General features: G+C 35.5%; 2 protein-coding genes across 2 annotated transcripts; one reads left to right on the top strand and one right to left on the bottom strand.

Moving 5' to 3' along the window:
- The first annotated feature begins 5047 nt into the window (after positions 1-5047).
- Positions 5048-6732, top strand: LOC127129767 (heat stress transcription factor B-2b). The gene is made up of 2 exons (XM_051058897.1): positions 5048-5715; positions 5815-6732. The coding sequence occupies exons 1-2, from the start codon at positions 5440-5442 to the stop codon at positions 6571-6573; spliced, it is 1035 nt and encodes a 344-aa protein (XP_050914854.1). The 5' UTR covers positions 5048-5439; the 3' UTR covers positions 6574-6732.
- A 17100-nt stretch (positions 6733-23832) lies between these two features.
- LOC127102065 (uncharacterized) lies at positions 23833-25033 on the bottom strand. Its single transcript, XM_051039482.1, has 2 exons — positions 24122-25033; positions 23833-23889 (listed from the first exon to the last, which is right to left on the bottom strand). The coding sequence occupies exons 1-2, from the start codon at positions 25031-25033 to the stop codon at positions 23833-23835; spliced, it is 969 nt and encodes a 322-aa protein (XP_050895439.1).
- Between the last annotated feature and the right edge of the window lie 1038 nt (positions 25034-26071).

Genomic DNA, 26071 nt, shown 5'->3' with positions numbered 1-26071 from the left:
GTCTTATGTGATTTTTGGGGGTTTATTTGAATATAGTGGAGATTTATTTGATTAAAATAATATAATAATAAAGTAGGAGAAATAGTGATATTGAGGCAGAAAGTAGAATTACTAGAAAAATAAGGGAAAATGATGGAAGTAGAGGTGAGTTGAGGGGTAATAGTGTGAAAGTGGGTTGAGTATATTTTTTTGGTTAAAATAAATAGGAAAAGTGAGGGAAGTCAAACTTGTCAGTGCGTAGAAGTTGTGGAAATTGGGGGAAAAAGGCAAGGGGTGAGAAAAGGCAAAACAAAGCTTTGAGAGAGAAGAAGAAGCCATAGTTAAGTTTGCTCTTTGTGGAAATTAAGGTAAAGGGGAATTACTTGAATATAGGTGTTAATTGCATAAAGGGTATAAAGGGATCATCTCCTTCCTCCAGGTTTGTCATCTTTTTACCATTGTTGATTTTTATGTGTTCTTAAAAAAGTTGGTGATAAATTTGTTGTGATTGATGCCATTAACATGAATTCGTGCTCTAAATTACTATGAGAATTATACATGATGTGTCGATATGAATCTGAATGTTATAGTTATTATTTATGTGTTTTGGTTTTATGAACATAACCTTAGATTCATGATAAAATCTATGGATTGGGTGTTAAATTAGTGAGTATATGATGTATTATACATTGGGTAGATATGTATGGTACTTTTCTGTGCGAGTCAGGAAAACTTGAGTTTTTGATTCTGGTGTGATCTGTATTCGACTATGGGGTGTTTGTATTCAAATACAGATGTTAGAAATTGGGTTTTTGACCCCTGGTCGAAATTGTATTCAAATACACTTAGTCTGTATTCAGATACAATTGTTTAAATGTAAAACCCTGGGTTCTGGATGAGCTGTATTAGAATACAGCTAGCCCGTATTCTAATAGAGTTCCGAGAAATTTTAATGCAAAATTGAAATCAGCATAACTTGAGTTTTGTGACTCTGTTTGAGGTGCGGCTTAAAGCGTTGAAAAGATAACTCATAGGACTATCTCATGGTAATATCCAAAGAGGTTAAATATGCTTATGAGGTCTTGAATATAATGAATTACTCATGATAGTGTAGAGTTGGCAGTTTTCAAATTGATTTTTTGCAGAGTTCTGTTTTGGCGAATGTTTAGTACTGTTAGGTAATGATTAGCACTGTTTGAAATTGTTTGATGTTGAGTGATGAGTTATTGATTTTTTTTTTACGTGGTTTTTAATAATTAATGTAGAGTTTCATGGTGAGAGGCCATGAAAAGGTGAGTTATTGAGATATGTTGTGTACAATTCATTTTCGCGAGTCATTTTCGTGTGCGGCTAATATTTTGCTGCTATTTTGGTGGATTTTAAGGGTTAAATTGATGTGTTAACATACTATAAATGACTGTATAATATTTTAGTAATCGGTAATAATTATAAGTGATGAATTATAATTATATATGCGAGTTATGATGTTGTTTGTACAATTATGTGTTGTGAATATGAGTTTGTATATGGTTAGAAGTGGAAACATAAGTGTTGTTTGCATTATTTGTATGTCAATGCATCATACATGTTAGTGTTGAAAGAGGTGAGTCACTGGTTCAGAAATGGGGACCAGTGATAAGTCTGAGGTTCATAAGTGGGGACCCGGGGTTCAAAAGTGGGGACCCGGTTTGAATGAGGAACCATTGTTGAGTAGATTGTATCAATAACAAATCTCTGATGCCCAAATTGGTATTAAATGCATTGAGTCAAGTTGTGAGCCACATTGCATAGGTAAGGCTTTGTGAATTGGTTATTGTGTGTAAATGATTATTGTGTGATGATTGTGTTATTAATGTTACCCTTACATTCTTTTACAACCTTAATATATTTAAACGTATTTGTCACCCTCTGTTGTTTATTTTGTGGTGTTATGTACAATGTGGTACATATACTCAGGAGGAGTAAGTGTTGTTGTGAGCTGAAAGATGGTCTTGGAGCTCTTTTCATTTATTTATTGCTTTATCGTTGTTTAGTTTGATTATTGCTCTTATCTGTAACATCAACGAGCCATTTAATTGTCTGAGTTAATGTTTGAATTATGTTATTTTAATTAAGTTTTTCCGTTTAAAGAGATAAATTGAAGTATGTGTTATTTATTGAGTTCCGCTGCGAGATTTTGAAATTATTTAAAAAGAATGTGCATGTTTTGTTTGAGAAACATCCTAAAATGAGTGTTTAATTCTTTCAAAATAAAAATTCAGAGTTTTAAGATGTTACATTAGTCATATGTTGTTGCAGTTTGCCAAAACATTTTCGTGCATTTGTAGGTTGTAAACATATTCAGTGTCTACAATAAAACCTTTCACAATGACTAATATTTATCTATTTGTTAAGAAAATAAAAGGTTCCACCATAAAAAGATGTATAAGAACAAGAAATGTTGTTCAAACAAAACTTGAATTAGAACAAAAATGAACATTCTTGATAAACATGAAAGAAAATGTGAACTATATCGTCTTATCAATCATATATCTAAAAGTCTTATCTCGATGTTTATAAAATTTATTATTGGTCCTATGTTATTTTGTTGCCACATTAGTTAGAAAATATATGGCCCGTTTGTTTTCCCTTTTTTTAAAAATGATTTTTATAGTGTTAAATATTTTATTATAAAAAAAATTTACAATTTTTTTTTATAAAAGCTTCAAATGAAAATTTTGTTTGAATAGTTATTCTTAAAATATTATTTTAGGTACTTTATCATTTTATCGAAACTTTTTTTGGATATCAAAATTTCAAAAAATCACTTAATTTTGAAGCTATTTCAAATAGCTTTTTCTAAAAATCATTTTTGAGATACAACTTTTTTTAAAAATTGAGATTTTAACTATGTTTTGATCTTCAATAATGTATATTTATGTTATACAATGAACAATTCAATCTTTTAATAAATAAAAAATAAATTTAGAAAAATTTGTAATATTTTAAAAAACATTTTTGTAAAATCCATTTTCAAAAATACAAAGAAAAAATCCTTTTTTTTAAAGCTAAAACAAACTGCCCCATAATTAATTAAAATAATTGATTATATGAAAAAAAAAATACTATAACAACAAAATCAAAATACTAGTAACTAAGGATCTAATACACTGCAACGGTTAAAATGACATCATCTTTAATTCCTACATCGCTCTTTAACATAAATGTGATACCTAAAGCATTTTTAACACGTTTTCAATCATATAGCAGCGGAACATCACATCATATATATATTTGAATAAGTGTAAATTGTTTAGTAACTAAGGATCTAATACACTGCAACGGTTAAAATGACATCATCTTTAATTCCTACATCGCTCTTTAACATAAATGTGATACCTAAAGCATTTTTAACACGTTTTCAATCATATAGCAGCGGAACATCACATCATATATATATTTGAATAAGTGTAAATTGTTTTAGTTTAATTATCATAATAATGAATTAAGTAAAAATGATAATTAAACTTAAAATAATTTACGCTTGAAATAAGTCTATTTTATATATTTTAATAAAATCACGAGATTTGATTCGATTTGCAGTTCTTATTTTACAAATCAAACCGAATAATACCATATTATGATACAACTTAAATTCACTTATAAGTTATATCACATCTAACACAAACTTAATCTTATAATACAAACGATTTTCTCTTTCTCACATTTATAATTTCAATTTCAATCTTTTCAAATCTTTATTAGCAGTATCGCACATTTTTTATAAGATGCATCTTGCATTTCTCTAACATGTATTCTCTTATATTATTTTCTTCTTACCTTCTCATTTTATGTTACTTTGCTTTCATTCAATTCCGTTTTTATCGCACATTTTCTTTTCTAATCTCTCATCTATTTTATTCTTTTTTTTTATCTTCACTAATCTCATATCTCCTCTATTTTTTATTTCATTATAATATTTTTGATACTCCTTTATGTTATTGTTTTATGCTTATTATTTCACTTTTGTCTAATCTGATTTTTAAATACTAAATGAGAAATTTTTATTCAAATATGTTGAGTTTTATTTTTATTTGATAGAGTATAAATAATTAAATACAAAATTATGTTGTCTTATATATCTATGTATGTCTCAATATTATTCTTATAAAATATGGAACCAATCGAACCGAAACAAATCACATTGATTTAATTTGATTTGGTTCGATTTTATTTCTAAAAATTAAATTAATCTAATCAAACCATACATTTTCTTTTTCTTCCAATTACTTTTAACATCAAAACAGCTTAGTGAAATATAAGTGGTTCTATTTTTCTTACATTTCTTGACTTGAAAGTGTTAAGCAATAATTTATACGTGCCTCAAACTATTGAAAATTACAATCCACTTCCAATTCAATCCTCACTAGATCCATATTCCTCTAGAAAACATAATACTATTAATAGACAGGTAAGAGAAACGAAAACAAAATTATAAAAAGAAGATAAAAAGAATTGTTGAAAAAATATTTTATATTTTACTTATTTAATTGAATTATTTATATTAATATGAAAAATATTAATAAAAAAATTAATATTATATATATATATATATATATATATATATATATATAAAGGGAAAAGAGAAGGCTGCATGTATAAAATATTAGAGAAAATAGAATATACACTTATGGACGCTCTCAATCAATAAAGAACATGTATTTTATTAAATAAAAATTTTATTTTTAAAATATTAAAATAATTTAGAAAATTTAATTTTTTTATTAAATATGTGTGAAATATTATTTTATACAAACTTTAAAATCACAAGAAAGTTATTATTTGAAAAATGTGTACTAGTATTTTAAAAACTAGGGAGAAAATAGGTGTAAAATAAGCCTTTGAAAAAACGTGTGGTATGGTAAAATATTGACGTCCTTAATATATTTTATTTTTCAATTTAATAATATTAAAATAGAAACTTGACTATTCAGCTGCAGTACATTATCAAGCAGTGTACCTGACCCCTGTTTTATGTCAAAATAAGAAATGACAACTCAGCTTCTCTACCTCATAATTTTTTTAACTTTTAAAAAACCACCGGAACCATCTCTTCTTTTTTTTTTCTAATTATTTTTGGGTTCATAATATAAAAGTGTAGAAGTTTCTTGGATTGCGAAGAGCCGTGAAAGTTATCTATCTCTATCTTTACATTCACGGTGTTAATACTTCCATTCAATCCGCATCATCATCAAAATTCTATCATCATTAATCAAACTGAAAATCCTCATTCTCACGGAACTTTCTCGACAATTAGACGTAACTAACGCAGTACCTTCTCGTTCCTTCCTTTCTTTATTTTTCTCTCACTTTCTCTCTCTTTCCTCATCCTTTTATTCTCAACCGAACCTTCTAGAATCACCACAATAACACCCCCTATCTCTCTCAACACAAAAACAGCCGCCGGCGATATTTTTCGTCATGGTACCGCCTCTGCCACCGGTGGAAAACGGAGAATCCACCACGACAGTTTCAATTACAACCCCCGCTATAGAGTCTCAGAGATCTATTCCAACGCCGTTTCTCACCAAAACCTATAACCTAGTTGAGGATAAATCCATCGACGACGTTATTTCATGGAACGAAGATGGATCCACCTTCATCGTTTGGAACCCTACCGTTTTCGCTAGTAATTTGCTTCCAAAATATTTCAAACACAATAATTTCTCAAGCTTCGTTCGTCAACTCAATACTTACGTAATTCAATTCAATTCAATTCAGTTTCTGATTCTTTTTTACTACCAGTTAATTATCCTTTTTAGTAAATTTCTGTTTTCGGTTTTGATGGATTTGCAGGGATTTAGAAAAGTAGTACCTGATCGGTGGGAATTCTCGAACGATTGTTTCCGAAGAGGTGAGAAACGGCTTCTATGCGAGATTCAACGCAGGAAAATCTGTTCTGCCATACCGACGTCAGCGTCTATTGCTACAGTTGCGGCGGTGGAAACCGCGACGGTTGCGGTTCCTTCACCTATGCCGCTGACTGTAGTACCTATGGCGACGCCGATGGTTTCACCGTCGAACTCCGATGAAGAACAAGTGATATCATTGAGTTCGTCTCCGTCGCGAGCGCCATCGGAGCTTCTCGACGAGAACGAGAGATTGAAGAAAGAGAATGTTCTGTTGAACAAGGAGCTTGCTGAGATGAGATTGCTCTGCAACAATATATACACTCTCATGTCAAGTTATGCAAACAACAACAACAATAGCAATAGTGGTAACAATAATATTCAAACGGACGGTGGCGCGCTAGGAAGCAGAGAGTCCGGAATGACGGCGGCGAAGCCGTTGGATTTGATGCCGGCGGTGAAACGAAGCTCCGGCATGGAAGAGATGAATCCGAAGCTGTTTGGTGTTGCTATTGGAACGAAACGAGCTAGAGAAAACGGTTGTGAAAGTGGAGAAAGTGGAAGAGATGGTACACTGTTGGGACTACATCTATCTGGTTCTATGGACGTAAAATCAGAGCCGTTGGATTGTCAGGATAGTCACCATAATGATCAAACGCCGTGGTTTAACCGGTGTAATAGAGTGAATGAGAGTTTGTGTAAATGACACCTGGCGGTCTAGTATGCAAAAGACAAGGTTTAATGGTTAGATTAGATAGTTAATGGTTATAGGAATCTCACGCGAAGGTGCACCTGATAATCTGTCACGTGTGTCGTTTAAGCGTGTGGGGCCGATTCTAGAATACTATTTTGGCTTTTTCTTTCATTTTATTTTTTTATTTTTTATTTTATTTTTAGGGGTAATTTTTTGTTATCTATATTTAACTTTGTGGGAAGTATTTAGAATGTTTTTTTACTCAATAATTGATTTAGGTTGGAAACTATGATGAATAGGTTCGGTTAAGTATATTCTACCACACATTAGAAAAAATTAGGATATGGGTTTGTTTAACGTAATTTTTTAATATTTCAAATAATATAATATGAAGGGTCAGAGGATATAAAAAGAGGTCTTAACATCAAATAAAAGTCCCTGAACTTCATTTAATGTCAATCCCCTTAAAACAATTCAAACATAGTGTAATATCCCATATTCCCTTAAATGCTCAATTAGTTGTCAGTTGAGACCTATTGAATTCCTATGTATTATATCTTTGGTTAGTTGTAACAATTGAAGCTCCTATGTGCTCTAAAGGTTGTCAATTGGGACCAATAGAGTAAATGGTGAACTCTGAAGGGATTGATTATTAATAAAGAGACATACCAATATTAATAAGTACAAGAGAGGACATTTTTGGTAACATTAATAATTGGTCAATTGGTGTTGGAGGATGAAATATCAATTGAGATATTTATGATACTACTTGATATTATATATTATATATATTATATAGTATATGTGTGGTGGAAAAGAAAAGGATAAAATGATAAGAAGTAGTAGGAAGAGAGAAGAAGAAGGAGAGAGTTATCAGAAAAGGGAAAAGAACATGCCTTACCACTAGGCTAGAGAGGTCGTTGTTGAATGCTTATGCAATGAATAAATATTAACCTAAATCTTGATTAGGATAGATTAATGAATTAATTGAGTATTATACCTCCGTTTTGGACACGGCCGGATGCGTTAGAAAGATAACGTAAAGGGCTATTATTATTGTTCCATGTTATAAAATATTATGTGATTTATAAATGCCATGAATTTTATCATGATGAAAATTAAATATTGTTGTTATGTGGAAGGTGAAATAACATGATTAAAAACCTTACAAAGATGAGTGAGGAAACCTAGAAGAATAATTTGATTAATAACTTAGAAAGACAATCTAGGTTATGGAACATGTGTGATATATGTATAAGAATACAGTATTCATTCGTACGACGCTTATGTGAGGTCGTGGACGAATTATTGCCATGATTGAAAATGAGACGCATTGTATGGAACATGCCATGTTATTATTTGCGTATTATGGTGAATGAAGTCACCTGTGATTTATGAATTTGTTATGGTTCGTGGAACCAATGTTTTGTGGAACCGATCATGTATTCAGAATGTGTGTTTTTCTGTGGTGGTACACATCTCTATTGGTATGCTTAGATGAGTAAGCATTGGGATGTGGGACCAATGATTCGAGCCTCAAATGGGTTTGAGCCCCAACCATGGCGGACATGGGGGAAAGGTGGACACCTATGTGGGTTAGAGTCCCATACGGTGAAAGATACTCAAAGTGGGTTAGAGTCCCATATGGGTGATGGTTCTTAAAAGTGGGTTAGATTCTCATAGGGGAACCTGATATCCACCGCGAAAGTCGAATCATACGAGCATGCATGAACCGAGGCCGGCTTAGACGTAAGTCTGATCGGGAATTGATGTTTCGTGATCTGAATAATGATCGTGGTTGAGTTATGAGAACTCAGATGCATGTTGCCATACAATTGCGAGATAGTTTCCCCATCGCTCAAGTCTTCATTCCCTTGTTGACTTGAGTTGGTTATGAGTTGAATATTGATTAGAAACCCTGTAGAGCCGAGTGGACCCATAGGATAGGAGAACTCACTGAGATTATTATCTCATCCCATCATTGTTGTTATTTTTCAGGTATTCTTTACAGGTTGGATCTAAGAGAAACTATTATGGATGTTTCAAGGGTTGCTGTTCATTATGATCTTCCGCTGTGGAGTTGTGTGCAATGAAGATATTGTACATAGTTCTTAGATTTTTATTGTTTAGGCATTATTGTATAACATGTTCCATTGATGTTTTAGTTTGGACATGTATATATATATTGATGCCATTAGGCACTTATGTTGTGACAGTACCAAAATTTAACACTTGTATGATATTATTCTAGATATATATTATACGGGTTGTTACAGTTGGTATCAGAGCAGGTCGATTCTCGACCTAGCCTTGAAACATCATAAGTAAATCTATTCCTGCCTCATATGTGTGTTTAGCTAACATGATTCTTAATATCATTGTATGTAGTATTGGGCCTGATCAACCTAATGCTATGTGCATGGTAGGTAGGATCATGGTTGAGCGACCACGAGGACTCCGAAGTGTGGGTGGAACTTGCGCTTTGAGAATAGGCTCAAGCCAAGAGTTAGAAAGTAAGGAGAACTTGATGGCCCAGTTGAAGTTTCAGAGGCGTTGTGATTTGGGTATTATGGAATTGAAGAGTAGTGTATCATCCAAGCGATTTTGCGGTGGTAACAGCGTTAAGAAGTTAAGGATCTCTATTGGATAAATTGTCAGAGCTTTGAGAGAGGTGTGAATTGCTAGTGGAGTAAGATATACTCACTAATGTGGAATAGTATGGCGAGTGATTTTGTATGGTAAAGGAGGAAGAATGGTTATGTTACGCATATGTCATAAGGTCTGGAAGTGAGGTAGTGTATTAGTGTTTCAGCTTCTAGGCCACTAAAATATTTTGGAAGAACAAGAGTACTTAATGGAATATATATTTGGAATGGTACCTTGCAAGTGGTTAAAGACTTGAGGGATAAGGACATTCAGTTTTGTTGGGAGCCTAAGGTAGTGGTGAAGCCTAAGGAGAGACTCGAGGACATAGTTGCCTATTCCAAGTGAAACATGTATGGACAAAATGGAGGTTATAAGATAAACCAAGTATGTCCAGTTTTAGAAGGGAGATCGGATCGGAGATAGCCCGTCAGCGGTTCAGTGTTAGTAAGAGACCATTATGGAATGATGAGTTACCTAAAGATCAATTATAAGAGTTTGTGTTGGAATGAGATAACGCCCATTATATAGTAATGGAAGCTCCAGTGGGTTTTGGTTGTATGAGAACTGGTTGAGGACAAGAGCAATTAAGTTGGATTTAAGGAAGTCTAGTAGGATGGTTTTGTAATTGGAACTGAGAGAATTACCATGGGAAGACAAGTGAACACCGAGTGCGGAAGTAGTGTGGATGTTGCAATACAACTATTGTAATGGGGCACATTTTAGATAGAGGCACAATGGGACCATTAAGATTCATTAAGACAAAGTTATGGGTGTGTAGTTGATGATTGTTCACATCGAGGATTTCTAGAGTATGTAGTGTGTAACACCCGAGGTCGGAGAGGCCGAAGAGTGGTTACATGTAACACCCGAGGGCGATGGAGTGGTTGTCGATGCATGATGCATGACAATGAGACACTCCTAGCAACTTCTAGGGGAAAAACCGAATTCACATCGGAATGAGAGGGATCCTGAGGCGGTGCAGGTATGAGACTACATGGTTGAAAGAAGGCTTATAAGGATTAATTGGTACTACCTATATCAATAAGATGCATCTTCTTTTCGGTATCCTAACCAATAAGAACTCCATAGTTAAGCGTGCTTGACTTGGAGTAGTATTGGGATGGGTGACCTTCTAGGAAGTTTCCTGGAAAGCGTGCGAGTGAGGACAAAACATGTTGAAAAGGCCCGTGTTGATTTGCGGGGTTAGTTGATAATCCTGAAAGCAGTCTGGGGTGTTACATAGTGGAATAGAGGAAGTTAAACCTTGGTGTTAAGAGAAGTATGTGATAGCAGTATTATGGTCACAAGTAAGTGTAATGGATTCCTTGTCTTGAGATGGATGTAAGTAACATACATTTTGTTGAGCAGTGAGTCTTGCATTCTAAGAAGTTTAGTTGATGATAGCCAACAAAAGATAAGCTAAGCTGGAGCATGTGGACCAAGTGTAGAATGTGGAATATTTTATGTTGCAAGAGTTTACTGGGAGACAATGAGGATTATTCGTGGGAAGTTATAGAGACAAGTAACCCTGGTATGATGAAGGGTGTGGTAGGTATTGGTTTAGAAAAAAAAATACAGTCATAAGTGTGTGGCAACGATAAGGTTCACCTTAAGTTCATTTTATTTCGATTGCAAGAGTAATATTGGCTTATTGGAAGTTTGGTTGTTATTTATCTTCTTGAGGAGTGTCTGGTTGATTGATCCCGGAGTATAAACATTCACATAGTGTTGGAGCTAAGGACGTCCTAAATGTCATAAGTGTACCGTTGTGGATGTACAAATTGAGGATGGAGTTACAAGTCACCACAAGTCAGATTGGTAATTTTGAAATTGGGATTTCCGAAGGTGTAGTGCATAGTTGGTCGTCTATAGAGAGTTCATGGAAGTCAGATGTGTGGGGGGGGACCCAACCTGATAAACCATGATCAGTTTAAGTAAGTCTGGGAAGTACCACTATTATGATTATGAATAACTATACGGAACGGACTTGGAAGAGACCTACTAAGTGGTGATCTGGAAGAGATTATCTAGGTATGTGGTATAAATTGATAGGGTGTGAAGCGGTTGGTCATGGTATGAAATTGATTGATTCATTTGGATTCATAGCCTTAGATGTAGACTCCCTGAGAATGGTGATGGATGTGTACGATGATACTTTACCCTATTGGAAGGATTCATGAGTTATACTTCCCAGGAGGAACGAGAATTAGTTATTCCTAAAGTTAAACATGTAACTCAGATGGTATGTTAGTAAGAGCATGAGCTAAGATTATGGAAGATGGGACAAAATGATTGAGATGAATGATTTTGGATACAAAGTGAAATGTTATCTCTAGATGTGTGTGGAATATTTTGTGTGACTCTATGAGGTGTATGGACACTCATAGTTATGTTCGAGATTGCTTAAGTTCCTTAGAAGTGGTGTTTTGTTGATGATTTAAAGTTCCTTAATGGTGTTATTATGTTTTGGTCGAGATCATGTGCCAGGAGAAATGTTGAATGAATCAAAACCCTATAAGAGGATTTGATATGGAATATAGTAACCAGAACCGGATATTGTCAAACTAATTTGGTTTAGCTACATCGAACACATGATGAATTTGGATGTTTTATGTTTTTATGGTTGTAGTAATGTAACCCCTGGATACCTATCTTCTGAAGAGTGTTGGTCTTATTCTACACTTTTGTGAGTCATCAAGGAAGTTATTCTACTAATGGAAGTCGGTGAGGTTCTAGTACCATTTTGGACAGTAGACACCCTGAAAGGTAAGTGTGTTTCTTTGAAGATGGTTAGCTAACCAGTAGTGCCTAGGAATCCCAAGTGTTCCACTATTGGAATCAGAGTATCACAATGGAAGGTGACGAGAGAAAGAGCCCAATCAAGTCTATGGGGATCAGGGAGATAGTTACTCGTAAGAATGGCGGTAAGGATGAGAGTAAGACAATCTCGTGCTAATGGTTCTATCTCATTGGAATAGTACGAGAGAAGGGAAGCAGTAGGAGTAAGGGCTTGTAGCATACATTATCAGATCAAGTGAAGTAGATGAGATTACCGGTAGATGGATTACAAGTTTGTCACATTTGTTGAAGGAATAACAAGAAAAGGGCAGTCAATATTATTTGTGGTCAGGGAATCAATAAATTTTCTTATGAAGAATTAATGAGTATTGATTAACCAAGTCAAGATAAGATGTTGTAATTATGTTTTGTGTAACTTAGTACAAGGAAGGGAAGTCGTGGTTTCCGGGAAGAAGGTGACCCACTGATGTTGAGCGGTATATAAGAGGAATTAAGTGGAAGCAAGTTTAAATGTTAATCCAATATTAGAATGAGATTGTGATGGAAATCAAGAAGTTTCGGGAGTCCATGAAAGAAGGAAATTTGTCAGCAAGGATAAGTTAGAAGAATAAGTATGTTAGAGACTTGGAATTGAAGAGAGGTCAATTGTTGGTCTAAGATGTTGATTCAAGGTTTGTTTGTTTGTTGAGTGAAGGAAATTCGGGGGCGAATTTCAATTTAAGGGGGGGAGAATGTAATATCCCATATTCCCTTAAATGCTCAATTAGTTGTCAGTTGAGACCTATTGAATTCCTATGTATTATATCTTTGGTTAGTTGTAACAATTGAAACTCCTATGTGCTCTAAAGGTTGTCAATTGGGACCAATAGAGTAAATGGTGAACTCTGAAGGGATTGATTATTAATAAAGAGACATACCAATATTAATAAGTACAAGAGAGGACATTTTTGGTAACATTAATAATTGGTCAATTGGTGTTGGAGGATGAAATATCAATTGAGATATTTATGATACTACTTGATATTATATATTATATATATTATATAGTATATGTGTGGTGGAAAAGAAAAGGATAAAATGATAAGAAGTAGTAGGAAGAGAGAAGAAGAAGGAGAGAGTTATCAGAAAACTGAGAGAATTCATGGAAATTGGAATTTTCCAATTTTTTTACAGTGTTAACCGGTTAACGGTATGAGGTAACCGGTTAACGCGCAGCAAAATTCACTTTCTGGGCAAATTCGTGAGTGGTTAACCGGTTAACGGTATAGGTTAACCGGTTAACACTGAAACAGAATTAAATCTTCTATTTGTGCAGAGTTTGTCACCAGTGGGATTCGAACCCAGGACCTCCTTTGAACTGTACATGCCTTACCACTAGGCTAGAGAGGTCGTTGTTGAATGCTTATGCAATGAATAAATATTAACCTAAATCTTGATTAGGATAGATTAATGAATTAATTGAGTATTATACCTCCGTTTTGGACACGGCCGGATGCGTTAGAAAGATAACGTAAAAGGCTATTATTATTGTTCCATGTTATAAAATATTATGTGATTTATAAATGCCATGAATTTTATCATGATGAAAATTAAATATTGTTGTTATGTGGAAGGTGAAATAACATGATTAAAAACCTTACAAAGATGAGTGAGGAAACCTAGAAGAATAATTTGATTAATAACTTAGAAAGACAATCTAGGTTATGGAACATGTGTGATATATGTATAAGAATACAGTATTCATTCGTACGACGCTTATGTGAGGTCGTGGACGAATTATTGCCATGATTGAAAATGAGACGCATTGTATGGAACATGCCATGTTATTATTTGCGTATTATGGTGAATGAAGTCACCTGTGATTTATGAATTTGTTATGGTTCGTGGAACCAATGTTTTGTGGAACCGATCATGTATTCAGAATGTGTGTTTTTCTGTGGTGGTACACATCTCTATTGGTATGCTTAGATGAGTAAGCATTGGGATGTGGGACCAATGATTCGAGCCTCAAATGGGTTTGAGCCCCAACCATGGCGGACATGGGGGAAAGGTGGACACCTATGTGGGTTAGAGTCCCATACGGTGAAAGATACTCAAAGTGGGTTAGAGTCCCATATGGGTGATGGTTCTTAAAAGTGGGTTAGATTCCCATAGGGGAACCTGATATCCACCGCGAAAGTCGAATCATACGAGCATGCATGAACCGAGGCCGGCTTAGACGTAAGTCTGATCGGGAATTGATGTTTCGTGATCTGAATAATGATCGTGGTTGAGTTATGAGAACTCAGATGCATGTTGCCATACAATTGCGAGATAGTTTCCCCATCGCTCAAGTCTTCATTCCCTTGTTGACTTGAGTTGGTTATGAGTTGAATATTGATTAGAAACCCTGTAGAGCCGAGTGGACCCATAGGATAGGAGAACTCACTGAGATTATTATCTCATCCCATCATTGTTGTTATTTTTCAGGTATTCTTTACAGGTTGGATCTAAGAGAAACTATTATGGATGTTTCAAGGGTTGCTGTTCATTATGATCTTCCGCTGTGGAGTTGTGTGCAATGAAGATATTGTACATAGTTCTTAGATTTTTATTGTTTAGGCATTATTGTATAACATGTTCCATTGATGTTTTAGTTTGGACATGTATATATATATTGATGCCATTAGGCACTTATGTTGTGACAGTACCAAAATTTAACACTTGTATGATATTATTCTAGATATATATTATACGGGTTGTTACACATAGAGTTGTGCTAAATTAAAGAAACATACGAGGATCACTTATCTTTTAATGTTTATAGCTGTGATTTTCAACTTGGGTGTGCGTATTTGCTTTTGCAAATCTAGTTGATTCTGCTTGAGACTATAATTTGTGGGCGACATGGATTCATGCCACGCCGACGTGTATGAGATCGGCAGCTTTGCGGGTGAAAGTGCTCATCAACGAAATTCTATCTTAGATACAAGAAGAATTTGGTATGATATAGTTTTCCCTCACTATGCATAACCCAGGTTCGAGACAGTTTAGTCTGCCATGGAGCCTCATCGGAGGTCCCGCCGTCTTCAATAATTGATAGTTTCATCATTAGATCAACAACGAATTAACGAATTTTGGATGAACCACCAATATCCTTAGCAGTCCCCAAATTAACCATGTAACTATCGAGTCGAGATCAGATCGGGATAGCGTCGTGGTGGTTCAGAAGGTTGCTCCGGCTTTGAGGTTTCTCAACACTGCGATCGGCACCGTAAAGGCAGACCTTCACAAATTTCGATGGATTCAAATGGACGTGAAGTTACGTGGCAGTCGGTGTAGAAAGTTGTTGATGACGGTCTAGGTTATAATAAAATACATAACCCGGATGATGGGTATGCAAAGGATTCTCAACTCTCATCTAGGTTGTGTTCGTTAGAATATAATTCTTCCATAGTTACTGACGTATCTCTTGATAATCTTTCCATAGCTCTACCTCAAAGTGGAATAAATTATATGAACAGTAGTTTTAGGATTATGATAGCGAGGATGAATAAAGATACACTATCTTTAAGTAAGGGAGTTCTATGGCCTAAAGAGAGTTTTACTGGATTCCCTTGGTGGAAGTCAAATATTTTTGTTAAAATATTAAAATGTTCATCTTTCTAGTGTTAGTCAAGATCGTAAATTTTTAGTTGGAATATATGTGATTGGTATACGGAAATGTGGTGAAAATATCGTAAATTTCTGATTGGAATGTCTTGATTGGTACAGGGAAATGAGGTGGTTGCTTCCATTTCTAGGATCACCGAGTCTTACAAGCATATTGTTCACATGCAACTCTCATCCAATAATCTCTTTTCATCTATTATTGATCGTATGTCCCCTCTCTATATGGTCTTAAGACCTCTTTTTATATTGCTGACATTTTCCTCTTATGATTAATAAGCTTTTATGGTCATAATAAACGTATCCGTTTATTAATAATTTGTAACTGACTTAATAAGTATTTGAAGCCGTTTATGGCCATTAGTGATATGTAACATATTTATTAATCATTCTGTAACGGTCTCTGATCCTTAGCCTGCCTTTTAATTTCTTTAAGGAACCCGACCACCCGACATCAGGGGTCGGCCTATGTATGCCGGTCTGAGGTTACTACATGACCATCTCTATCAAAAATAGATATGTCGGCTAAGTTAGAAATATCGACTTCATGCCTCGGTCGACCAAATAATTTTTGGAATGTACAATATCAATGGCTCTCAATTTTTGCAATAGTCATGATACTATCGCAATGTATCAACACAGTTGACACATATTTTTTTCATAAAGGGATCTCAGGTAGCAAGCTTCTTAACCAACTTGCTTCTTCATTAGCAGTTGTTAATGTTATCATCTCAGACTCCATCATGGACTGAGTCACGATAGTCTGTTTCTTTGATTTCCAAGATACAACTCATCCAACTATATTGAATACATAGCCACTAGTTGCTTTGGAATCGTCTGATAAGGTATTCCAATTTGAATCATTGTAACCTTCAAGTACAACAGGAAATTGAGGATATTGTAAATCGAGATTCACGTTCTTTTTAATAACTTGTCAATGCTCATTACTCAGTCTACTAGTAAACCTGCATAATAATTTTACGACATATGCAATGTCGGGTATAATACAATCAGTGGCATACCTAAGACTACCAATGATGTTCACATATTTTATTTGTCTGTCACTTTCACTAGTGTTCTTATATCCCCAGTTGGAATACTTGACTCGACTAGGGATAAACCCAAATGGTTCAACGATGATTCCTAACAACGACTAGAAACCCGACTCTGTTTAGGGATAAATTTCTCAATAAGGTACAATGAAGCAACGGCTAGAATACCTTACTCTACTGAGGAAATAAAGAAGTTCATTGACGATTCTCATTAATGGCTGGAATACCTGACATCTGTTGGGGAGATCAAATAGTTCAATGACGATTCTTAGCAAAGGCTAGAATGCCTGACTCTGTTGAGGAGAATTGAAAGTTCAGTGATGATTCTTAGCAACAACTGGAATACCTGACTCTAGATGGGGAAGAGATCAAATCAGTGAGGATTACTTACAAAGATTGGAATACCTGACTTATGCTTAGGAAAGAAGTTCAAAGATGACTTTTAGTTACGACTATGAATATTTGACTCGACTGAGGAGAGAAGAAAGTCAGCGATGATTCATTAGCAACATCTAGAATACCCGACTCTTTTGGGGAGAAAACTTGAGAGGAAACAAAACAGTTCAGTGACAATTCCTAGAAACGATTGGACTACCTGACTCTATTTGGGGAAATATCTTGGAAATGAAAGGTGACTTTTACTGGGGAAAATCCTTAACAATGGTTGGGAAATTCCGACATCTGATGAATCATTCTTGAGTATAAACTGAGGAGTGAATTTTCAAAAGATACTTATAATGTAATGTTATGTATGCAAGATTTCAATGCATGTTCGGGATTTTGCGGGGGATTATGCAAATGAAAGGTTTGCAAGTTATGCTAAGTGTGATTGAGCTTTGTCGGGGGAAATATATTAGGAATGTCAATGATGATTGGACTTAGAGTTTGTTCGGGGAGAGTGAGTTGACTTCCCGACATAGGAAAACTGGAATTTCTGATGTTCAAGCAAGGCACTAGGTGCAATAGCTGAGGATTTCTACCGGGGGATTTCTTGATTGGCCAAGTCTATACCGAACGTATTTTTGGTTACCTTTAGATATTTTTGAAAGAAAAGTAATTTGATGTTTCTATTTAAAGTTTTTTAGTAAAAGTCGTTTATCGGAAAATTTCCAATGTAATATCAATTTGAGAAAAGTCACATTTCACATACAAAGCAGGAAAAGTAAAAATAATGAGCATATATGAGGGAATTGATTTTATTAATAAAATAGTCTAAAAAATGGGTGATTTATACAAAAGATAAATTCCTAAAAGAGGTGATTGCAAAGAAATTGAAAAACTATAATGGCAATGAAATAACGTCGGATTTTCACCAAGTTCCAACTTTGCTATAGTCCTTATGTCATTGACCGTCCTTTGGTCTTGCTTTGGAAGGAGAGTGACTGGATTGACTCATTGAGGAGTGAAGAAATATTCCTTGCGGGATGCAGCCTCTCGCTTTTATGAATCCCTAAATTTTGCCTAGCCCGCCTGTAGCGGGGTATTCGTTACCTTTAGATTTTTTGACTAAATCAAAAGTAAACCATACAAGTCGAGTCGCTACCGCACTTCTATTTATCCAAAAGAAAGGTTAGAAAGCGAACAAAAACCGAGAAGTTTTATCGAATCAAAAACTAATAAAAATGTCAGAGATCGGGGTAAGGGGGTTGGTTATGCAATGGGAAGGTTTTAAGCACCCAAAACATCCTAGGTACTCCTAGGGAGCCCTTTTCACAATTGTTGTAAGATAGGTTGGTATTTTGTGAAAAAAAATTATGCAAACATGATTGGGGGGATGAGAGAAGAATGTACAAATTATTTACAATTTTTGTGTTTGAATGGATAAACCCATTGCCTACGTACCATCTTAAAAAGGTAGGATCAAAACTTCGTAGTTCGGGGTAAAAATCTCAAAAAAAAAAGTTGGTGAATTGATTTGTCCAAAAACCGGTCTTTTGTTATCCAAGGGAGAAAACTCAACCTAAAACCACAAATCCATCATGTGAGGATAGCTTCAACATGCTAGTGAGGGGTTAACCCTATAATAAGCATGGAAGACTCATTGTCCATCACTAAGGATATAAGTGAGTATTATATCTACCTCAAGGATAACTCAAACCTAATAGCTAAAGGTTATGAAAACTTTTTAATAAGAAGTGGCCATTGAAACCACAAAAAACATTTGAATGAGTTATATTTACCAATGGAAAGTATTTACAAAATATGGTTAAAGTTGACTTAAGGATTCAATTCAAAATAAGTGTTATGAAAAGAAATTTTGAAAATCAAAAGCATAATGCTTAGGTTTCTAATGTTTGAAAACAAATGTTAATGTTTGCACAAAAAGTTTTGGCTTGGGTTAGAGTGGAGGGAAGAAGAAGAATGGCTAAGTCCTAATCATACAAAGATGTAGGAGAAGAAATAAGACCACAAATGGAGTTCCCTTCTTGAGATCATATTGATGATCCAAGTAGCTCCCATCCTTTGGAATAAGCAAGCAAATAAGTGTATACTCAAGCAACCAAACAATCAAGCAAGCTCTTAGGAATCTTCCAATGGCTCTTGTATCTCTCACTTTAAATGCACATGACAATGGTTCTTCAATTTTGGCTCAAATAGGAATCCCTAGCACAAAAGCACACACATCAAAAAGTTCCATAATGCAAACCAAGAATGGACAAGAGTGAGTTTAGAGATTTTGGTCCTTCTAATCCATCTTCAACATTAAGGCCTTTTTTTACTCCATTTTTTGCATAGGGAATGTCCTAGAATCTAAGTCCTTTTTGTCCATTTGCATTTGGTTCACAACAATCAAAAACAAAACACAAGCACAATAATATATACACAATTATGTGCTCAAGTGAGCAAAAGGCAAATTGCATTAACATAAAGATGTTCTCGAATGAGCAAAGGGAAAAAGCAAATGAATAATATGTACAAGAATAGTAAATTGCATAAATGTAAAGTGCAAGAATTAAATGTTAATGGTTAATGGTTAGTGTTAGTGTGCCATAAGGCAATTTAGCGCTATGTTAAGCAATCGTAAGTGGACTAATATAGTAGTCACACCTATCTGAGGTCGGTCAATAAAATGTAGGCAACAACACAAGTTAGAGATCTTGATTAGTGAATCAAGCTCCTACAACTTTCCATGCCAAAAGAAGATGAGAAATGATCTTGTATTGATTTAGGTTCTTTGCTTGATTAGGAAGCAACCTATCATTAATGCAAAGCCATTCACTTGATCCATGATCAAGATGAATTAGATTTGAATCAAGGAAGGTTAAACCTCCAATACATCAAGGCTAACCACCAATCTTTAACTCATTGATCAAAAAAGAAAAAGAAGAAGAAGAAGAAGATGAATAGGAAAATGCATTAATGGAAATCAAATGAAGTAATTAACATACATTGACCAAAGATAGATGGAATCAAGGTCAAACATTAGTAAACATAAGCAAAATGAAGATTAGAAGTCAAGAAACAAGTAAAATATTTTTTGTATTTTTCAAAATTAAAATAATACTTGAATTAAAATAATCAATTAAAGGTCAAACTTCAAATTCACTTCAAATCAACTTTGAAAAGTCCAAGTGAATCACCCTAAGTTCAACAAGGTCAAACAAAGTTTGACAAATTTTTTTAGCATTTTTAGAAACCAGAAACTATTTTTAATCAATTAAAAATGCATAAAAATAACCTAATTGAATTAAAATCTCAAATAAATCTCAAATCAATTAATGAATTGATGAGAATATTTTTCATAGATCCATCATCATTCAAAGAGGTAGGAAAAATATTTTTGTATTTTTTGAATATCAAAAACTATTTAAAATGAATTAAAAATAACCAGAAAGGAGAAAATTCATAAAAAATATCAAATGATAAAATAAAAAATATTAAAAAACATTTTTAGGAACTAGAAATTAAAAGAGAAATAATGCAATTGGTCTCACATTTTATGGACCAATAATGAATGAGATATGATTTTTTGAAATGAAATAGAATAAAAGAAATAAAATGGAAATAAAAATCAAAAAATAGAAATAAGAAAAAACGTGAGGCGTTGGATCAGGAGCTCATTAATTGAGCTGACACATCACATGGATCATATGCACGCGTCCACCATGCACTCAAGTCAAAGCGACACATGCAGCCATTAAAAAAGTCATAACAATGGAGGATCCAGATTAGATCTGGAAATAAGATTGCACGGTCCAGATTTGATCTGGAGTTGGGACAGTGGTGTACACCACCGTCTTCTCCGGCGAGACCTCCGGTTCCGGTGAGAGTTGCAGACATGGCAACCTCAACCAAATGCCACAATCTATATAGCAATGGAAAGCTGGGGTGATGTACATCACCCCTGTGCCATCTATTTCCACTCTAGACTTCCATAGAGAGAGGAATCAGAGATTGAAAAAAATGGTGTTCAACTGAAACTTGATGGAATTTCAAAATTCAAAGCACAAAACAATTGCCTCTGATGAGAGGACTTCAGACAACCTAGTAAATGCAAGAAACAAGCTATGAATAAAGAGTTTCGAAAAAAATAAGTTCTGATGTACACCTCTGAAATGTGGATCTTGAGAGCACGATTTTCCTTTGCTTATGCTTGCAGTATGATCTCAGGATGAAGGTGAAGCTAGGCTAAGGAACTATAAGTCTGGAAATCAATCAATGAAATTGAAATTCAGATCTGAAAAATTTGAAAGAAAGAGAGAGTTCCTTTAAGTGAGGCTATGGAGGGATTCTTGAAGCATAACAGGCGCCTTCAGGTTGTTAAATTATGAAGCCTTGAGCACTTATTTATAGCAAATGGTAGTTGCATACATGAACAAAGCATGTGCATGGATGGAAAGGGCCTCCATGCATGGGCCTGTACAGGCGCATGGAGGGCCCAATTCCACTTGGTTTGGAAAGCTGAGATCATAATATGATGGAATGGTCATGAAAAATGGATGCAATTAGCTTGTGCAATGTGTTTTCACCTAGTTTCCAAAAATGCACTAAAATGTTCTTTCCTTCGAAAATGATATTTCAAAAAATAAAACATAGCCTTATGGCTAATGGTTGGAAAGCTCTTGGCATGAGGATCAATTGTTATGTTTGGAAAAACTTCATTTGGAAATGGGAAATTGGTGAAAAATTATCATAAAGTGCAAGGTGCAAAACATGTGTATGTGAAAATTTTCAAAATGGGCCAACTTCAAGCCCTTCTGTTTCAATGATACAAGATCCAAATGACAAAACCTTCAACATAAAAGTTGTAGATATTTTCAAGAAAATAAATTTGGACTCAAATTTTTCATCATTTGGAATTTTGATGGGAAAGTTATGGGCACTTGAAGTTGGACTTTTTCACATTTCAATGCCTTTGGTCCAAAGTGACCTATAATGTTTTGCATTATCACATGTATTTATTTTAGGATTATGAAATTTTGTCCAACATAAAAAATGAAGTAGACATCTTAAAATTTATAATTCATTTGATCCCACCTCAAAATTATGAAAAATGAATGAGTTATGTTCTTGGGAAGTTGACCCAAAATTAGGGTTTCAGTCAAAATGACCTATAATGTTTTGAAATGGATGATGACCTTCCAAGCTTCAAACGGATTTTTTATGAACATGAAAGTTGTTCATATGGTTCTTAAGAACATTGTTTCTGTTGGGGTCATCTCCATTTGACAAACACATCAAAAGTTAGGTCTCAGTGTACTTCAAAATAGCCAGATGAATTGACTGATCAACTTCTCAAGTCCATGCCTCAAATCTTGATGAATGAATGATTGAGGACACTCAAATAAGCTCAAATATGCATGAAAGGATGAATGTAAGAACTTCCCTTGATTTTATTTGATCATAGGTCGAGGTTGCTTCATGAACAAGGCATAATTGATGGACAGATGAATTAGGGTTTCCTTGGGAAACAAGCCTCAAACCCCTTGGTTTGCTTTGATAAAAATGATGAATTGAGATACTTGGGAGGCATATATGAGGATTTAGAGCTTTGGTAACCATTGTCATGATTGCTTTCACCTTCAACTGGCCACTTCAATGGGCATAGGGCCTCCTAGGAGCCTCGGATCTTATGTTTGCTCAAGCTACAAAACAAAAGATGTTAGTGACATATTTTTGTGCTTTTTGTTAGTAAACAAAAGAAGAAAAGCAATAATATACAATTCAAGCATGCTTGGTGGTCTCAAACCAACTCACAAATGTTCCCACCCAAAGGCTAGGAGCCAAGATGCTATGATCCTTGAGGAAAATGCAAATGAGCAATGTTATGATGCCATGAGGGATCTTAGGGTCAAATTAGGGTCTTACACCGCCCTTTTGGGTTTTTCAGTCTACCGGGATACCCATTTTTGCATAAGTTTCCCTTTCGTGTTTTCAACTTATCGGACTTTTTTTCCCTAGATCGCCATTTTGGGTATTTTTTACTACATATGCGCTCATGAGGGATGGAAGATCTTCACCATCCATATTTGAAAGGATTAAGGCTCCTCCAGATAAGACCTTTCTTACAACATATAAACCTTCGTAGTTCGGCATCGATTTGCGCATTGGGTCAGTATGAATTGGCAGAATCTTCTTCAACATGAGGTCTCCGGCCTTGAGGCTGCGAGGAAATACCTTCTTGTCATGTTCCCTCTTGATGTGCTTTTGGTAAAGCTGGTCGTGGCAGATGGCTACCAAGCGCTTCTCATCAATGAGGTTTAGTTGCTCAAATCGGGCTTGTACCAACTTAGCTTCGTCAAGCTTGACATCGACTAAAATCCTTAAGGAATGAATCTCTACTTAGACAGGAAGGATTGCATCCATGCCATACACTAGAGAGAAGGGGGTTGCCCTAGTGGAGGTACGTATTGAGGTACGGTAACCATGTAATGTGAACGAGAGCATTTCGTGCCAATCTTTGTAGGTTTCCACCATTTTCTGCACGATCTTCTTGATGTTCTTATTAGCTGCATCGACAACACCATTCATCTTGGGTCTATAAGGCGATGAGTTGTGATGTTAGATTTTAAAGCTTTGGCACAACTCTTTCATCATTTTGTTATTGAGGTTAGATCCATTATCAGTAATGATCTTGTTAGGGATCCCATAAGACAAATGATTTCTTTTCTTATGAATCGAGCCACTACTTGTCTTGTGACGTTGGTGTAGGAGACTGCTTCCACCCATTTAGTGAAATAGTCTATAATTACCAAGATAAAGCGATGTTCGTTCAAGGAAGTTGGCTTAATACATCCGATCACATCAATGCCCCACATGGAAAAAGGCCAAGGTGATGTTAAGATATTTAGTGGCATTGGTGGCACATGGATCTTGTCGGTGTATATTTGGCATTTATGGCATGTTTGGACGTCGAGATAACAGTCAACCTCCATGGCCATCCAATAATAACCGGCCCTCGAGATTTTCTTTACCATGGTGTGTCCACTGGCGTGCGTTCTAAAGGATCCCTCACGGATTTCCATTATAATTTGGTTTGCTTCATGCTTGTTCACACATCTAAGCAAAACCGAATCATAATTCCTCTTGTATAAAACCCTTCCACTTAAGAAGAACTTGGATGACAGCTTCCAAAGATACTTCTTGTCGGTGATGGATGCTTCCGTAGGGTACTCCTGGTTTTCTAAGAATCTCATGATGTCATAGAACCAAGGATGACCGTCAGCTTCGTCTTTGGCTGCCAAACAGTGGGTAGGCTCGTCCAAGTAGTCGAGGTGGAAAGTTGGTGCTTCATTTTCCCATTTAACCTTAAACATGGATGACAAAGTTTCCAAGGCATTGTCCAATTGGTTTTCCTCTCCAGGGATGTTGTTGAGTGTAATCTCGTCAAAGTATGTGATCAACTTCAAGACATGCTCCTTGTAAGGAATGAGCTTGTGATCTCGAGCTTCCCAATATCCTTTGACTTTGCTGATGACCAAGGCTGAATCTCCGTAGACTTTGAGAATTTTGATCCTAAGATCAATCGTAGCTTTAATGCCGAAGATATAGGCTTCGTATTCTTCCATATTGTTGGCACATTCGAAACACAACCTTGCAGTGAAGGGTAAATGAAAACGAGTTAGGGATGTGATGACTGCCTCAATGTCATTACCATGAGCGTTAGAAGCTCCATCAAATACCAAGGTCCATCGGGATTCAGGTTCTGTTCCTTCCTCTAGGCCAGGTATGTTGCAATCTCTGATTAGCATGATGTCCTCATCGGGGAATTCAAAGCGCATAGACTGGTAGTCCTCAAAAGGTTGATGTGCCAGATAGTCAGATAGTACACTCCCTTTTATAGATTTCCGAGTGACATGTTGGATGTCGTACTCGGTTAAAGCCATTTGCCAATGGGCTACTCTACCGGTTAGAGTAGGCTTCTAGAAGATGTACTTGACTAGGTCCTTCTTGGAGATTAACAACATTGTATGAGTGAGCATATATTGTCTTAGGCGTTTGGAAGCCTAAGCAAGTGCACAACAGGTCTTCTCAAGTATTGAATATCTACTATCGCAATCAGTAAACTTCTTGCTTAAGTAGTATATGGCATGTTCTTTCCTACCAGTCTCATCATGTTGGCCTAGGACGCACCCCATAGATCCTTCAAGAATGATAAGGTACATGATCATAGGTCTTCCAGGTACAGGAGGCATCAGGATAAGAGGTTCTTGTAAATACTCATTTATCTTCTCAAAAGCGTTTTGGCAATCGTCGTTCCAAATGACGGCTTGGTCCTTTTGAAGAAGTTTGAAGATTGGCTCACAAATGGATGTGATGTGAGAAATGAATCTAGATATGTAGTTCAATATACCTATGAATCCTCGGACTTCCTTCTTGGTTTTGGGTTCATGCATAGCTTGTATGACCTTCACCTTCTCAGGATCCACCCTAATGCCACGTTGGTTGACGATAAAACATAGAAGTTTGCCAGATCTTACCCCAAACATGCACTTGTTGGGGTTAAGCCTCAATTTGAATTTCCTTATATGTTCAAATAGATTCTTCAGATTGACAAGATGCTCCTCTTCAGTTTGGGACTCGGCGATCATATCATCAACGTAGACCTCGATCTCTCTATGAATCATATCATGAAAGAGTGTGACCATGGCTCGTTATTAAGTTGCACCAACATTCTTTAATCGGAAGGGAATAACCTTGTAACATAAGGTGCCCCATGGGGTTATGAAAGTAGTGTTTTCCATGTCTTTTTGAGCCACTAGCACATCGATGTGGGGTAGTGGGAAGTTGTCTTTAGGAATTTCTCTATTCAAATATCTATAATCTACACACATCCTTACTTTTCTGTCCTTTTTGGGCACAAGCACAATATTGGCAATCGATTGAGGGTAATTGGAGACCGCGATAAAACCTGCACTGAGCTG

This window comes from Lathyrus oleraceus, chromosome 1 (genome assembly GCF_024323335.1).
Source record: "Lathyrus oleraceus cultivar Zhongwan6 chromosome 1, CAAS_Psat_ZW6_1.0, whole genome shotgun sequence".
In the NCBI taxonomy this organism is placed as follows: Eukaryota; Viridiplantae; Streptophyta; class Magnoliopsida; order Fabales; family Fabaceae; genus Lathyrus; species Lathyrus oleraceus.
Note: the sequence above shows the minus strand (reverse complement) of the source record. Positions and strands in the feature narration are given on the sequence as shown.

Bases quoted from the DNA above. Each gene is read 5' to 3' on its own strand.
- LOC127129767 (XM_051058897.1), top strand. From the start codon at position 5,440: ATGGTACCGCCTCTGCCACCGGTGGAAAACGGAGAATCCACCACGACA. The intron at 5,716-5,814 runs GTAATTCAATTC...ATGGATTTGCAG, and splicing joins TTCGTCAACTCAATACTTAC to GGATTTAGAAAAGTAGTACC.
- LOC127102065 (XM_051039482.1), bottom strand. From the start codon at position 25,033: ATGGCTTTAACCGAGTACGACATCCAACATGTCACTCGGAAATCTATA. The intron at 23,890-24,121 runs GTAAAGAAAATC...TGGTAATTATAG, and splicing joins ACGCCAGTGGACACACCATG to ACTATTTCACTAAATGGGTG.